The sequence below is a fragment of the Dipodomys spectabilis genome, unplaced genomic scaffold (genome assembly GCF_019054845.1).
Source record: "Dipodomys spectabilis isolate Male_0828 unplaced genomic scaffold, ASM1905484v1 ptg000098l, whole genome shotgun sequence".
Taxonomy (NCBI): Eukaryota; Metazoa; Chordata; class Mammalia; order Rodentia; family Heteromyidae; genus Dipodomys; species Dipodomys spectabilis.
In genome coordinates this window covers 5,797,652-5,813,677 of record NW_024870775.1, presented here as the reverse complement: position 1 = coordinate 5,813,677, position 16,026 = coordinate 5,797,652, and the positions used below count along the sequence as shown (strand labels likewise).

General features: G+C 55.2%; 1 protein-coding gene across 7 annotated transcripts in view; it reads left to right on the top strand.

Moving 5' to 3' along the window:
• The window catches only part of Cux1 (cut like homeobox 1), a 256,975-nt gene that overhangs the window by 55,073 nt on the left and 185,876 nt on the right, over positions 1–16,026 (top strand). For all 7 annotated transcript variants that reach the window (XM_042686510.1, XM_042686509.1, XM_042686505.1 and 4 more), the window contains exon 2: positions 7,210–7,320. In XM_042686510.1, the coding sequence (XP_042542444.1) occupies positions 7,210–7,320 (111 nt within the window). The remainder of the gene's footprint in view (positions 1–7,209; positions 7,321–16,026) is intronic.

Sequence of the window (16,026 nt, the reverse complement as noted above, 5' to 3'; positions counted from 1 at the left end):
AGAGCCTGATTTTCAGAACCCGCTTCAGGCTGGCGGGCTCGGTGGACTAGCACTATCCACCCACCCACGCTCCAGGCTGGTGGGACGAGCATCAGACAGGGCTGCCACGAGCCACACGTGACTGCTGACCATTGAGGTGTAGCTACTTTGACCCTCAAATCCACGGGTTCTCCCTGAGTCACCGTTTGATAGCAAGGGACCCCATCTAGACCTCATTCCGTTGACTCGATGGCTGGGGTCCCACCTGCTGGTTATCAGGCAATCCATCCATCTCCCCCATTCATTCAGGATCATCTGAGCTTGCGCTGAGGTCCAGCGTCTGCCCAGCCACAGCAGAGCCAGTCATCGGGCTGGGCAGCAGAGGGGAGGGGACATCTCAGCTCTCAGCCCTCCCCTGCACCAACTCTGATAGACATTCTCAACTTGTAACAAGTTCCCTTTGGTCTGTCTCCCTCTCCCCCTTTTAAATTTTATGTATGTGGCACAGAGGAATGGAACCCAGGGCCTTAGCTTGCTAGGCAAGTGCTCCACCACTAAGCCACATTCCCAGCCTTGCTTTTGTTTTTGTTGTTGTTTTTTCTGATCAGGTCTTGTTGCATGGCCCAGGCTGTTGTGGAATTCCCCATCTTCCTGCCTCGGTTTCCCTCCTGCTTGCAGGTATTACAGGTGTGCAACTCACAGTTGACTTACTCTTGGTCTTCATGTTGAGTAAAGCGCATACTGTGTTAACCATCTCTTTGTACACAGAATTTGTCTGAGGGTCTACTGAGTGTAAATAATAATAATAACAACAATAATAAAAACCAAGAAGCTGGGCTGGGAAGGTGGCTCAGTGGTAGAGTGCTTGCCTTGCATGCAGGAGACCCTGGGTTTGATTCCTCAGCACCACATAAGCAGAAAAAGCCAGAAGTGGTGCTATGGCTCAAGTGGTAGAGCATAAGCCTTGAGCTGAAGAGCTCAGGGACAGCACCCAGGCTCAGAGTTCAGGCCCCACAACCAACAAAACAAAAACAACAACAACAAAACAAACCCCCCAAACCAGGAAGCTGCCAGAAGCTAGTGGCTCATACCTATAATCCTAGTAACTCAGGAGGCTTGAGATCTGAGGATTGCAGTTCAAAGCTAGCCTGTGCAGGTAAGTCCCATGAAACTTACCTCCAACTAGCAGAAGTGGAGTTGGGGCTTAAGTGGCAGAGCCCCAGCCTTGGGCAGAAAAAGCTGAAGGACAGCACTCAGGCCCCGAGTTCAAGGCTCAGGACCGGCCTAGCAGCCTTAAGGTCGAGGGAGCAGGTGAGATGTGTTGGGGCCTTATTTCCTTGTTCCCAGGCACTTAGGGAGTGGCTGCCAACATTGGATCAACCTCAGCAGCCCCTCCCTCCGTCTCCTAGGATGAGTCTGTGCTCTGGCGTAGGGGTGCTATTGGGGGCAGAAATATGGGCCAAGTCAAGGGTGCCCCCATTTTGGACCTGGAGCAAGACAACTTGGGAGAGAGCCGTGGGGGCCCCAGGCAGGTGAGGTTCACCAACATGGGGTGCCCACCAGATGGATCTGGGGGGGCCAGCCAGGGGAAGAGGGTCCCCATGGCAGCTTGGAGAAGGGGCAGAGCCCTGTGGTGCGCAGGGCCCAGGGCGTGTGAGGCCGAGAACAGCTTGTGAAGCAGGAGTTTTTCTAGTTGGGAAGATGAGAGATTTTGTACCGTCCAGTTTAGCTACAGACCCCAGTCACCTCCTTTCTCCCGGAGAGGGGGGCTGTCCCCTCCTGGCCCCCCTCCTGGCCCTGGCTCTGCTGCCTGCACCCTCCCCACCCTCCCCATCCTCCCTACCCTCCCAATCGATGGACTCCTTCATTATGCAGCCCCGCGACGCCGTCTCTCACGTCTCGCTGCTCAAATGCGAGTCTGGCAAGTCTGCTGCGGAGCGCCAGGCTTGTTGGCTGCATCTGGCATTTTTGTCTTTGCAGGGTGGGTTCTGACGGGGTGGAAAAAAAAAAAGGCTCCGTGCACTCTTGAGATGTCTCCTTCCCCCAGCGGTTCACAAAGGAGCTGCTGTGGAAAGCAGGACTCAGCTCTTCACGGTGGGTCTGATCTGATTTGATTTTCTGATTCTGTACCTCAGTAACAGGGTCCCACATCAAAGTTGTACATGAGCACGCATGTGTGTGTGAGAGAGATGCGGAGCTTGCCCCACACCTGTCCTCTCCCCCCTCCCGTCTCCTCCCCACCCCTCTCCACGTCCCAGCCAGTGTCACTGCCCTGGCAGTGTAGCCTTGGCTGGGGCAGCTGTGTCCAGTGTTTCTTGCTGAACTTGTGGGATTTAGAACCAAGAAACCGTCCATGTCAGACACACGAGTGCCTTCAGAACCGAAGAGGAGAATGGGCTCTCTGTGGAGGGCAAGGTGGGGTGTCTGGGCCACTCGTGCCTGGAGTTCTCGTAGCAGTCGGTCTGTCCTGTGATTTTCCCCAAATCCCTGCTGGACTTCACCTTCCTGCCCTTCCTGCTTCCTGGACAGTTTGCCACACCCCAGGCCTCAGGGCCTGGCTGCCACCCTTCTTGCAGCGTCTCTTTCTGATTTGGGCCTGGAGCTGCACTCCTGAGTGAACCCCACGCGTGTCTCCTGCGTGTCGGTCATCATGGGCATGTATTTGCCTCCCTCTTGAGCTTAGTATTTTATTTGCCAAATTCTCACTGCCTTACTGTGACTTGTCCAGCTCTCTGGAGGGCTGGGGTCCCACAGTGAGCAAAACACTAGAGTTTGGGGAAGGAGGGACTGGGGGAGAGCCAGGAGCCAGGTGGACGGGTCCCTGAAGTGGAGTCCTGTGAGCTCCTACCTTGAATTAAGGAGGATTCGAAAAGAGAGCACCCTGCTTGACTTGCTGATGTCAGCCCCGGCTGCTGTCCCCCCTCATCCAGGGCTCCCCAAGGAGGAGAAGACACACCCACCCTGGCTATGGCTTGGAAGGGGGCCCGGGAGAAAGAGTCATGAGATGTGTCAGCCTCCTGGGCCTGTTCCCCTGCGCCGAAGGGCTGACGTGTGTGCACTTAAGGCATTCCACGCAACTGGTCACTGTTAAGACTTTAGATTGAAATTTCTCTCATTGCACCCACAATTCATTTTTGAGACGGAGACTCACTATGCACCCAGGCTTTGAACTGTTGATGCTCTACCTGAGCCCCTTAGTGCTGGGATGACAGGCATGTTCTACTATGTGCAGCTCCGGTTTCTTTTACATAGGCATGCAGTTCCACAGTAGCTTTTCTTTGCTCATTTTGAATACATCTTCAGTCCTTGGCCAAGACAGAATCCCAACGGAGAGAAACAGTTGCCCTTTGAGGATCTGTCAGGATGGAGTGAAGCATCTCAGAACTGGGTACCTGCAGGAGACTGGCCTGCCCCCAGCAGCACCAGACGCCAGATCCACAGGGGGGAGGCCCACAGGAAGGGCGGGCTTGCTGTGGGTGGAGTAGGAAGGCTGGGGAGCACAACACAGCCCACACCTGGCATTCCAGGGCAGGAGTGCTGGCCCTGGCCATGTGTGCCATCAGCGCCCATGTGTGTCCCCAGTGTCCATGCGTGCCCTCAGTCTCCACACACGCCCTCAGTGCCCATGTGTGCTGTCAGCAACACACCCAGCTCTTTCGGCTTTGTGAGAGTGCTAGGTTCTGAGTTTGTTCGTTGCCAGCCCTGCCAACTTTCCGTGCCTTGGACTCTGGGCTTCAGGCCTTCCTGCCCTTCCATGGCAGGGTTGTGGCTGGGCTTTGGCTGTGCTGGGTGGCAGCTTCCCTGTCGGGCTGGCTGTGCCACTGCCCGGCCAGGCTCCCCTCCTGCAGCCAGAGGGCAGCTCATGCACTAGAAACAGCTGTTTTGACAATCTGGTCTTGAACTCCGCAGTTTAAGCAGTCTTCCTGCTTCAGCCTCCTGCATAGCTGGGATTATGGCTGAGACTGTTCAGTTGTTCCAAATCAATCAGCCAAAGATACTTGTGCAAACCAGGGCCCTTCCTGCCACAAATCTGATGCTGGCCGGTTGACAGTTGGCAATCTCTCATGTGTTCCAGTTGTTTCATTCAGTGCTGTTTTCGCTGTATTACATCTTGACGTACGTGTATGGCCAGGTGGGAGGTGTTTTGTTTTGCTTCACAGCTGGGTGTTGGTGACTTGTGCCTGTCATCCTAGCTACTTGGGAAGCTACAGTCAGGGGGATCAATGTTGCAGGCCAGGCGGACATCTGTGAGGCTGTCTCAGTGAAAGAGAGTGAGGTGTGTGTGTGTAGTACACGTGTGCATGTGCATGTGTGCATCTTATCACCATAGACAAAAAACAACTAGCTCAGGAGAGAGCTGGAGGCAAGGCTTAGTGGTACAGCACCAGTCTAGAAAGTGTGAGGGCCTGAGTTCAAACCCTAGTACAACTATACAAAGAATTTTTTTTTAAACCATTGGTAGCCATACAGGATGGCTGCATCAGGTATGCAGGCTGGGTATGGAGGTGCAGGCTGGGTATGGGGGTGTTTCTAGTGGTTTGATGCCTTATAGGTGTAGGTCTCTGTGCTCCTGTTTCCGTGAGACCCATGACTCCCAGGCTGAGGGTTCTGTAGTCTGGGCCTCCACCTTCAGCCCTCCTTGACACACTGGATTGCCTTGTTAATGTGTTGTTAGAGTTGACACTTTGAGTATAGGCGGGCTCGGTGGATATTAAACAGTATTTAGTATTAGCATTGAATAGCTGTCTCCTCCTTTTGCTTTGTCTTTACCCCCAGAGAACAAGCATCTTTCTCTCCTTCCAGAGGATCTAGTAGTGGTGTTTCCGTGTGTGCGTGTGCTTTTGTGTGTGTGTGTGTGTGTGCGTGTGTGTGTGTGTGTGTGTGTGTGTGTGTGTGAGAGAGAGAGAGAGAGAGAGAGAGAGAGAGAGAGAGAGAGAGAGAGAGAGAGAGAGAGAGAAAGGGACCTGATCAAACATTGAGCCTCAAATCTGACTGGCCCCATCTGGGCTGGTGGGAGCTCCACTCTCTCCTCGCTGTGCCAATCTGTTTCCGTGGTGGCGGGTGGTGACACTGTGCTAAAGCTCCATGGGCTCCCAGCGTGGGCCTGCATATGTCTGCCGGTGTGGGGAGGGGTGTGGCATGGGCCCCCCTAGAGCCCCTGACTGCCAGCGGCGGCGGGTGGCCTTGGGGACATGGGCTTTGCAGCCTGCCCTCAGTGGGCTGATCTCCACCCAGCCACCTGCCTGTCCCAGACTCCCTGGCCTGGCTGCCCAGGGAGGAGCCTGAGAGCCAGAGGGGCAGACTGGGGGGCTGGGAGCAGGGGCACAGCATGCACTTGGCAGTGCCCCCAAGAAATTTTCTCCTATTCTCTCCCCGCTAGGAGGGAAGGCCGGGACCCCACAAGTCACCCCTGAACTCCAGCATCCAGCACTGGCATGGAGCCAGCAACTGTCTTTGGGCCGGGGGTTCCGTGCTGCGGTGGCCGCAGGGTCCCCTCCGAGAGCAGCCGGAGCGCGCAGTGTTTTTCTCTAAGTTTTCTTGTCTGTGTGTGATTGGAATGCAAAACAACTTTTTTTCGTCTCTGTCATATTTCAATATTGGCTTTTTTCCCCCTTCTCGAAGCCTCCTTTTATAACTTCTGCTGCGGCTTAAATATAGCCGTCCAAGCCCTCCTCCTTACCAGATTGTTTATATTTTTGAAAGCCTTCTGCTTATCTGTGGCTGCGCCTCTTCCCTCTCCTTCCCACTCCGCCACATTGCCCGTGGTTGCTCTTTTCCCCTGCCTTCCTTTCCCCGGGACGTGTTTCAAATGTGGTCTGTCAAAATGGCCCGTGTTTCCCTCTCCTCTGCAGTAGCTCGACATCTGTTCTTGAATGCTAGCCCACAGCATTCTTTTGGACTCGTTTGCCCAAGATTTGCTTTAGTGCCAGAAACAGAGAAACAGTAGAGGAGAGTGAGGTGGAGGCCTCCCTCCCCTCCTCTGTCCCATCCCCACGCCCCTCCCGCCCCAACCTGTCTGCTTTCTGGGTGTTTGATCCAGATCTGTCATCCCGTTGTCTGGCCATGCTCCATCCCATCTTGGTACTCAGTGAGGTGTTGCCCAGGTTGGCTTTGGGGGCTGCTTGGTGTTTTCCAGGGAGCATCAGCAGGGAGCAGGGTGGTGAGGAGAGGCAGCGAGTGGCCGGTGTCCGCGGCCGGTGGTTGTTCTTTGGCTTGACTGGGCTGTCAGCCTGGGGCCTGCTGAGGTCCTTGCTCCTTCGGTTGCGGGCTGTGGGCTATGGGTCCGACCATAGAGAGGGCCAGAAGAGCAGTGTCCTGGCGTGGCTCAGGAAGATAATGGTGGTTGTGGGGTTTGTTGCTGTTTGTGTGTGTGTGTGTGTGTCTGTCTGTCTGTGTGTCTGTGTATGTTTGGTGGCCACAGCCCCATGTCCGTGCTCCTACCATGAGCTGGGAACACCATCTGGACCCATATGGCACAGGCTACTTTGGAATGGCTCCCTGGCCCCAAGGCCAGGGAGGCAGTTGGTATGCAGAGCCCAGCCCAGAGCTCTGCACCCCAGCTGGCCTCTCCTGGGGGCTTCTGGGGCTCCCTAGAGCCCTGCACTCTGGCCATCCCCTCCAGGGGCTCTCCAGAGCCCTACACCCTAGCCAGCCTCTCTTGGGGCTCCCGGGGCTCTCTAGAGCCCTGCACTCTGGGCCATCCCCTCCAGGGGCTCTCCAGAGCCCTACACCCCAGCCAGCCTCTCCTGGGGCTCCCGGGGCTCCTTAGAACCCCAAGGCACCAATGGGCAACTCACTTGTGGAAAGTTCACAAGACAAGCAGTTATTCTTGGGATCTTTTAAAGGTTACTCTTGAAAGCAGATTGCAGGTACCGGTCACGAGCAGGCCCCTGTGTGGGGCGAGAGCGTGCAGAAAGGAGTTTGTGAATGGGAGGATTCCTGACACTGGGCATGGCCCCAGGCCTGAGGGAAGCCCAGGCTGCTAGGCTTGGGCTGCTGGAAGGGTGCTGCTGAGAACGGACCTCTGGGGCCCTGGTGGGGACGATGACCCCCCTGGGGTGTGGGCTGGGAGCTTTCTCTACACATGCTGTGCTTAAAATGGATCAGGTGTGTGGTGTGGCCAGCCCGTGCCTGGGGGATGGGTGTGGGGTACCCTGGTGTCACCCCAACCTTCCTCTGCTTATGAAGAAGCTCGGTTATGACCCTGCTCTCCTGCTTGTGTCTCAACAGAGAGAGCTCGATGCCACCGCGACAGTACTGGCAAACCGGCAAGATGAGAGTGAGCAGTCCCGAAAGCGGCTTATCGAGCAGAGCCGGGAATTCAAGAAGAACACTCCAGAGGTGAGGGGGGTCCGGGGACCCCCAGCGCGATCAGAACACAGGCCTAAGTGGTCCCTTGGTGACGAGACCAGCTCCCGCTCCTCCTGTGCCATCCCCTGTACTGCCCTGTACACTGTACAGCTACATGTGCCCCGGTGGCGCCCACGGGGCTGACGAGCCCCGTCTCAGCACGTGCAGGTGTGGGGCTGAGCCCGCCGTGGCCACGGATGGGGACAGGTCAGGCTCTTAAACCCCTCCCAACCCCTGGCCTGTGTCAGGTGTCCTGCCAGCGAAGTCTCTTGTGGGGCTGTGGGCCCTGGGTGGCCTCACTGGTGCCCGGCAGCTGAGTCTGAGGGCTGCGGATGTCTAAGTGTGGCATCATGCCGATATTTCTTGCAAAGCTGACATTTCATCTGGGATGGCCTTTGAAATGCCTGTGTTTCTTGAAATACGTTGGAAAGGGCATTGGGAATGCGCTTTTCACAGGTGGCAGGGCTTTCCTGTCTGTACATATTGGGGATACCGCCCCAAGTGTCCGGCAGCAGTGGCCCAGTCAGTTCCCCAGGTTCCTCCTCTCCCCTGGGTCCCTGCGGGGACTCTGAGGACCAGAAGCAAGCCAAGGTACCTAGATGTGCAGTTGCTCTCTGGAGGCCAAGGGGCGGCCTGGGCCCCCACCACGTCACCCATTCCCTCCACTGGGTGTGAGCAGGTGGCAGCTATTACAGGCTTCTAACTCTTCCTTGGGCTACATGCTCTGCCAGGTGGATAGAGAAGCAGGTCTGGAAACAAAGCTGCTTGTGGGAGCAAAGGCTGAGAAGCCGGTGTCCCATGAGGTGGTGTGGCTGTGGAGGACACACGGTCTTGAATCGCTTTGGAAATCACATAAACCTTCAGTGAACAACTTCTGGGGGAGGGCCTCTGGTGGAGGGCCTCAGCAGGAGATGCCTCTCACCTGCTGCTGCCCCATCCTGGTGTGTGGCAGGGTCACAGGTACTTGGCTCTGAGGAGATGGGGGTGCTAGTGTCCATGCTGAGGTTTCTCATGAGTAACCAGAGCAGAAACCCCTCCTTCTACTTGCCTCCTACCTCAGGCTACCTGGAGGGGCCAGATCCTTGACTCAGTTTCCCCAGGCTGAACCCTTTCAGGTCTTTCCTGGGACCACGCCAGAAGTTGGCTATCTTCCTATCCTGTGTCCTCACAGTCCAGGGTTTTCCACTGGAGCTCAGAGATGCCACCTGTCGTGCTGGTAGGATTGGAGCAAGACAGGGAGGCTGGCTGAGGCCGGGGTCCTGGCTCAGGGCCAGGACTGAGGGCTTCAGAGTTCCCCCAGTGGAATCAGAGTGGGCCTGGTGCTGTGGGGGCTGGAGGTAGCCTGTGGCTGTGTGAAGGCCAGGCCAGTCACCACTAGAGGGGCCCAGCCTTGCCTCTGAGCATTTACTCTGAATGCCATGTACCACTTCTTACCAGAACACATGCTGACTTTGTCTTCCATGGCCAGTGGGGCCAGAGTCTGGAAGAGGTGGAAGGTGGCGTGTGCCTCTGGCCAGCCACCACCAGTGACCCAGGCTGGTGCCTCTTGCTGGCCACCGCAGCAAGGAGAGGTGTTGTGCAAGCAGCGAGGGCAGTGACTGGCAACTCCTGTATTTTCCTCTCAGGGCCATCCTGGGGGGTAGGGGGGGCGGCGGGGAAGGGACCCATAGAACCCCAGGGGACCCGGCTCACTGTATCACTAGCCACAACTTCTGCCTGAAAATATTGAGGCCCCTTAAGGCCACTGTGGGGTGGGGGTGGGCAACCATGCCCCAAGGTGCTCTGAGGTACAGAGGAGGCCCCAGTGGGATGTATGTGTTGGGCGTGGGTGGCTGTGGTCATGCACGTGGCATTTCAGGCACATGCCGGGCACATTGTATGGGGTCCCAGTCTAAAGCCAGGATAACTTTCAGCCTTGGTCGGGTCCTGTGATTATCCCACTAGGCTGTTGACCACACAAGAAACAGGCTGCCAGTCTGTGCAGGTTGCATGTGTGGCTCAGGTCCTGGGGGACAAAGTGGAATGGCTGAGTGAGGAAGGGCCTGGGAAGGCTAGAAAGGAGCTGTGTTGCTGAGGCGCCATGTGGCTGGGGTGCCACGTGACTGGCCAGAGCTCTGACAGGTATGAGGAGCCACAGGACCAAGAGGGAATGCTGAGATGGATGGAACCTTGACATTTTCTTGTTTAGAATGAAATGTGTTGTTGTTTATTGAGGCAGAGTCTTATTATATGGACTGGACTGGCCTTCAACTCACATCCTCCTGACTCAGCCTTCAGGAGTTGCTTGTATCTTTTAAAATCTGCATATTAAAGGTAATTTGAAGGAGAATGCAATTACTTGGCAAAGTACATTTTCTTGGACTCCAAAGTTTTCTTTGAAAGAACAAGGCTTTTAAAGGTTCTGGTTCAGTATCCCTTCTGGGTTGGACCCATGTTCCCTTGGGCACCGTGACAGGCATTTCTCAGGTGCACCACTGTCCTCACCCCATGCTGTAGCCAGCTCCATGCATCCTTAGCAGAGAGAAAAACCAGAACAAAGACGAGCAGTTGCATTGACCAGAGGCGGCAGGCATGTGGTCACGGAAATGTGTATGGAACACCTTCCAGGTGCAGATGGTTTGGCCCTGGGGAGAAAGTTCTGCCCATCCTAGAAGTTCCTTACCTCTCACCAGGAATGGCGGGGCTGGAGTGGCACAGCTGGTACTGCTTACCGCTGTCTTTCCTACAGAGCCCTCACAGACAGCCAGAACCCCCAGAACAGGCCCAGACCCCCTGTGTGAACTGGGGTTTGAGTGCAGGGCCTTGATCTTTCTAGGCTGGCATGATACTGCTGAGCCAGGCCCCCCCCAGCCCAGAATTTTGCTGGTTATTCTGGGGAGAAGACCTCACTTTCCTCCTGGTGCATGCCTGGTGTTGGGCTTCTCCACAGTGGTTAGAGTAACGGTGGTTAGCTTCCTCTGCTGAGCTGGAGCCCTGCGGCTTTTCTGCCCGAGCTGGTGTGGTCCTAAGGTCATCCCAATCTCAGCCTCCCATGTAGTTTGGGATGACAGGTGTGTGCCACTGCACCAAGCTATGGGTGGCGGAGGGAATCTCTAGAACTTCTGTTCCCTGGTCTGGCCTCAAACTGTGATCCTCCACTTTCTCAGCCTCATGAGTCGCTTAGATTACCTGTGTTAGCCATCAGTGTTGGGCCTTTTTTTCTTTTCTTTTTTGTTAAGTAGTGTGTGCAGAGGGGTCCAGTTGTGTAAGTCAGGTGATGAGTACAGTGCATCTTGGTCAGTCCACCCCTTCCTTCGTTCTCCCCCATCTCCCTCTCCCCAACTGCATTTTCTCACCCTTCCCCCTTCAGTTCTGTGCCCCCATCCAAAAACATGTTTCCGCTTCTTGGGATTTGTCTTGATACATGATACATGATCCCTTGATTGAGCATACCCGCCTTTCATCAGCTTGTACATGCACCCGTGCGTGGAGTCCTACATATGTCACCATAGGTATGTGTCTTAGATCTAGAAACACATGTGCTGTTGGTCTCTTGGAGCCTAGCTTACCTCACTTCCTGTGACTCGTTCTAGATCTGTTTGTGTGTGTGTGTGTGTGTGTGTGTGTGTGTGTGTGTGTGTGTGTGTGTGTGTGTGAGAGAGAGAGAGAGAGAGAGAGAGATATTGTGGAGCTTGAACTCTGAGCCTGAACACTGTCCCTAAGAGCTTCAACTCAAGGTGAGCGCTCTACCACTTGAGCCACAGTGTCACTTCTGGTATTCTGGTGATTAATTGGAGATAAGAGTCTTGCAGACTTTCCTTGCCTGGGCTGGCTTTGAACCACAAGCTTTAGATTTCAGCCTCCTGAGTAGCTACAATTGCAGGCCTGTAATTTTCTTTTTTAATGCCATGCTGGGGATGGAACCCAGGGCCTTGTAGATTCAAGGCAAGTACTCTGCCACAGAGCCACATCCCAGCTCGTGTTTTATGAGCCAGGGTCTCACCACACAGCTCCGGCTGCCTCAGCACCCGGTGTTGACGAGCTGGCACCCCCCCTTCTTCCATCGCCAAGGAGATGGGAAGCTGTGGTGTTAGGAGCTGTTGGAGGACTGCCTGTGGGCTGTGACCTCCTGTCCCCAGTGTCACTCACCTGCATTCCCCTCAGGCGTCTTCTGTCTTAGTTGACCATTTGGGAACTCTATTCAAGTATTTTTTTTTGTTCTTGTAAAACTTTGCCTTTTGGCCTTGAAAAGTAATATGCTTTCGATCTCTTAATGTGAACACAGCAGACTTTTTCTCATAAAAACTGTTTGAGCCAGTCTCTGATGGCTCACGCCTGTAATCCTAGCTACGCAGGAGGCTGAGATCTGAGGATCATGATTTAAAGCCAGCCCTGGCAGGAAAGTCTGTGAGACACTTAACTCCAAAACTCTAAGTGGCACTGTGGCTCAAAGAGGTAGAGTGCTAGCCTTGAGCAAAAGAGCTCAGGGACAGCACCCAGGCCCCAAGTTCAAGCCCCATGACTGACTAAAAAGAAAAAAGAATTATTTTGAGCTAAGGGATTAAACTTTGTTTTTTTCCTTGAAAAGCTGAGGCTGGAACCCGTCTCATGTAGGCGAGGTCAGCGCTCCGGCTGCTCAGCCGTGCTCCCGAGCCCCCAGCCTCTGGTCCCGTCTGGCTGGGAACCTGGCTTTCTAGACACTGCTCTCCATTTCTGCTTTCTCACCCAGTGCCCCATGTGCCCAGGTGGGAGGGTCAAGCTGAAGGAGGAGGCAGGGTGCCAGGACTCCTGGCTGGTGCACAGGCATGCCAAGGCCTGACCCCTGGGCAGAGACAGCTGTCCTGGCCACAGGGCTGGGTGGAGGGACAGGGCCACCCCTGGTGTGACAAGAAGCTTTGGGGAGGGGATGGGGCGAGTATCTGTGCTGGACAGCAGGTTTCCTGCTGGGCCGGGCAGTAGCAGCTTTCTGGAGCCTGCTGGTGTGTGTGTGTGGGGGGGGGGGGTGTCCACAAGCCTGGCTCTCTTACAGTTGCTTCATTTTGCTTCTCCCCAGCCCCCTTGCCTCTTGATTCCCTGGAGTGTGATTCCAGTGTCCCTTCCCGTCTCCTGCTGCCTGCGCCTGCAACCTATCGCTTCTCCTGGGCTGCAGGTGTGTGGATGCTGAGCCTCTGCCCTCAGCTCCCACCCCCGAGACAGCCATCATATGCGGGGTGGCCCACCCCTGGGGCTTTGGGGGTACACTGTTGCCCTTGCAGGCAGCTCGAGGCTGTGGCGGGTCAGGCTGGGATGCGTCGCCTCGTGGTGGCTGCCCGCCCAGGGGCCTTGTTTCAGGGCTGTGCTGTGTGTGTCCTGCCCACCAGCCACAGAGTGGCTTCTAGAGGAGCCTGGGCCTGCATTCCCTTGTGTTCTGCCCTGCCGGGTGAGGGCACGTCCTCCACGGAGGAAGAACAGGGAACTGCTGTCTCCGGGCATGCCCAGCCACACGAGCGTGTCCAGTTGTGACCCAGATTGTTCTGTCTGTCTGTCTGTCTGGAAGGCCTCCTCAGCCTGGCTTCCGTTTCCCCTGCCCGGGAGCACATGGCTTCCTCCAGGACACAGCTGGCCTGCTGGACCATCTTCCCTGCTGGGTTTCGCTGGGTTTCGCCGTCACAGTTGCTGCTCGCGGGAGCCCAGGTCCCAATGGCACCTCGCCTGCTGCTGGCACCACTGTCTGTGTTCCGCACTTGCTCTGCCCAGCTTGTGACCCTTATCACCTTCCTGGCTCCCCTACGGCCAGCTCCCTAGTGGCTAGGCCTGGGCCTGCCCCCTTCCTGCCTGGCTTGCCCCAGGCAGTGGGCTGCAGCCCCCATGGCCCTGGCGCCAGGCTGGGTATGCCCGCTTTGTGACAGGAAGCACTTCATTCCCATAATATAGCGATGATTATTACATTACAGCTTCGCTGTGTTTTGTTGGTTGTACAGGCCTTGAGCTTGGCCTTGGCACTGCCAGGTAGCCTCTCCTACCACCTGAACAGGCCTTTCAGCTTTAGTTATTTTTCAGATCTGGTCTTGGAACCACAGTCTTCTCTGTTCCAGCTGCCATGTAGCTAGGATTACAGGCATGAGCCATTCCATCTGGCCTGTTTCCCAAATGCCTGGGTCACACCTGCCCCTTTCACTTTGGCCCTGTTAGATTCCCCTCCCCTTCTCTTCCTTGCCTTCTCCTTCCCTTTTGTACCAGTTCTGGAGCTTGAGTTCTAAGCCTAGGCGCTGTCTCTAGCTCTTTCGCTCAAGGCTGGCATTCCACCATTTGAGCCACAGCTCCACCTCAGGCTTTTTTGATAGTCAATTGGAGATAAGAGTCTCTCTCACAGACTTTCCTTCCCGAGCTGGCGTTGAATCGTGACCCTTACATCTCAACCTCCTGAGTAGCTAGGATTACAGGTGTGAACACTGGCATCCTCTCGCAGCCTGTTGGCTTTTTGGGCAGCACGGGTGTAGGCGGGGCCTGGGGTATGTGGAGTTGGGGACTGGGGGTTGCATTGCCTTGGAGTGCAGTACTACACTGATATCTTCTTGGCTCCCCTGGATGGGTACAGGAGGGCCCCCGGCTCTTGGTGCAGCGGGATGGAGTATTCTGAGGTCAGATGGCAGTGCCAGCCCTTGTGGCCTCATTTGCAGGGGGTGGGGAGAACAGGAAGCAGCAGGGAGTTGGGGGTGGGCTGTCAGGAGAGGGACTGGGGGAGGGGGGCTGAATACCCAGCCGTGGCCCCTCCTCCACTGCCCCTCCTCCGCAACCTTTTATAGCCACTGCAGAAGTGAGTCAGCCTGGAAAAAGGGAGTCACTGACGCACAGCGGCCACTCCAGTGTGGCACGTCGCTGCCCGGCTGGCCAAGGCCTGAGGAGCCGGGCAGGCACTCAGCCAGGGCGGTGTGATGGCCACCGTGGTGTGGCCTGGGGCCTCTGCCAGGCTGCCTGGCCCCAATGCCTTGTAAGCACTCAGTGAGCAGACATCAGTGTGTGAGAGTGTGTTCTGTGTATGTATTTCTATCTGGTGTGTGTGTGTGCGTGTGTGCATGCATGCATGCATGCATGCGTCTGCACATGGGCCCGCTGCCCGAGTCCCTGCAGCCCATGTGACCTGGGTTGCCCCGGTTTCGCTTTCATTTGGTTCTCAGCCACTCCGAGGTTCTCGGAGGCAGTGCCTCTGTGAGTGGATGGAAGGCAGGGGAGGCCTGTGCCCAGCCTGCTACTAGCAGGGCCATGCAGGGGGTGGGGGCCCAACACCCTCTGCACTGTGTGCTCCTGGGACCGAGCCCAAACACCTTGTCATGAAAGGAGCATTCCTGTTGGAATCTGTGCTTCCTGAAGCACAAGTTTTAAAATGGTAATTGCACCAGATTCATTTCTCAAATAGGCATTTTGTGTGTGTGTGTGTGTGTGTGTGTGTGTGCAGATCACTAGGGTGCTGAAACTCAGGGCCTGGGTACTGTCCCTGAACTTTTTCACCTTTTTCTTTTTGGGGCTTAATTGGAGATGAGAGTCTCATAGACTTTCTTTCCTGCCTTTTAACCTCAATCCTCAGATCTCAGCCTCCTGAGTAGTTAGGCTTACAGGTGTGAGCACTGGTGCCTGGCATTAAATTGTATTTGTCGCTCCATTTTTATTTAATTTCTTCATACAAAGTGGCTGCTGTTTTTTTTTTTTTTTTAAAGTAAAAGAATGAGAGAATTGCCTCTCTTTGGCAGTTGCTCAGAAAGTTAAATGTGGAGGCAGCCAGTGGCCCTGCAAATTGTGCTCCTCAGTGTATTTCCAGAAAACTGAGAACACATCTCAGAAACATGTGCACCAATGGTCACAGCCTGGCCCACAACAGCCAGGAGTGAAGGCAGTTCACAAATCCTCCCATAGGTGAATTCATAAGCAAACGATGAGGTGGCCCTAAAAGGGAAGGAAGTATTTGATTCATAGCATGACATGTGAACATGGTTGACATGTACAAACTTTATGTGAAGTGAGAGGGACCAGAGTAAATGATTCCTTATCTGTGGAACCATTCTATTTCACATGATTCCATTTCAAGATAGACACCAGTGTCTCATGTGTAATTCTAGCTACTCAGGAGGCTGAGATCTGAGGATTGTGGTTTGAAGCCAGCCTGCGCAGGAATGTCCGTGAGCCTCTAACCTCCAATGACCACCAGAAAACCAGAAGTGGGGCTGTGGCTCAAAGTAGTAGAGCACTAGCCTTGAGCAGAAAAGCTCAGGGACAGTGCCCAGACACTGAGTTCAAGCCCCACAACTGACCAAAAAAAAAAAAAAAGGCGAATCTGTTAACAGAAAGTAGATAGATGGGGTGAGGTTGGGAGGGGGGCTGAGGATTCACATCAGGCTCTTACCTGGACAGTTTTTCCCTTGTCACTTTCATTGTCCTAGGGAGGGAGGATTCACTTCTCAGGTTTCACAAGGAGCCTTGGCTCAGTGGGCTCAGAGGGCTCAGACAGAGCATCCTATGGGGAGCGGCTCACCTCAGGGCAGACCAGAAGCAGGCCCAGAAACAGCTAGGGACCAGGAGCTCCCCCCTCCCCCTGGTCCAAGCGCCTGTGCTCCTGACGTTTCTGGGGCCCCCAGTACTGTACCACCAGCGCCAGTGAGGATCAGCAGTGTTTAGCACATGGTCTGTTGGGATGGCCGCATATTCAAACCATAACAAATGATAAGAATGTTCTAGACAGAGGTG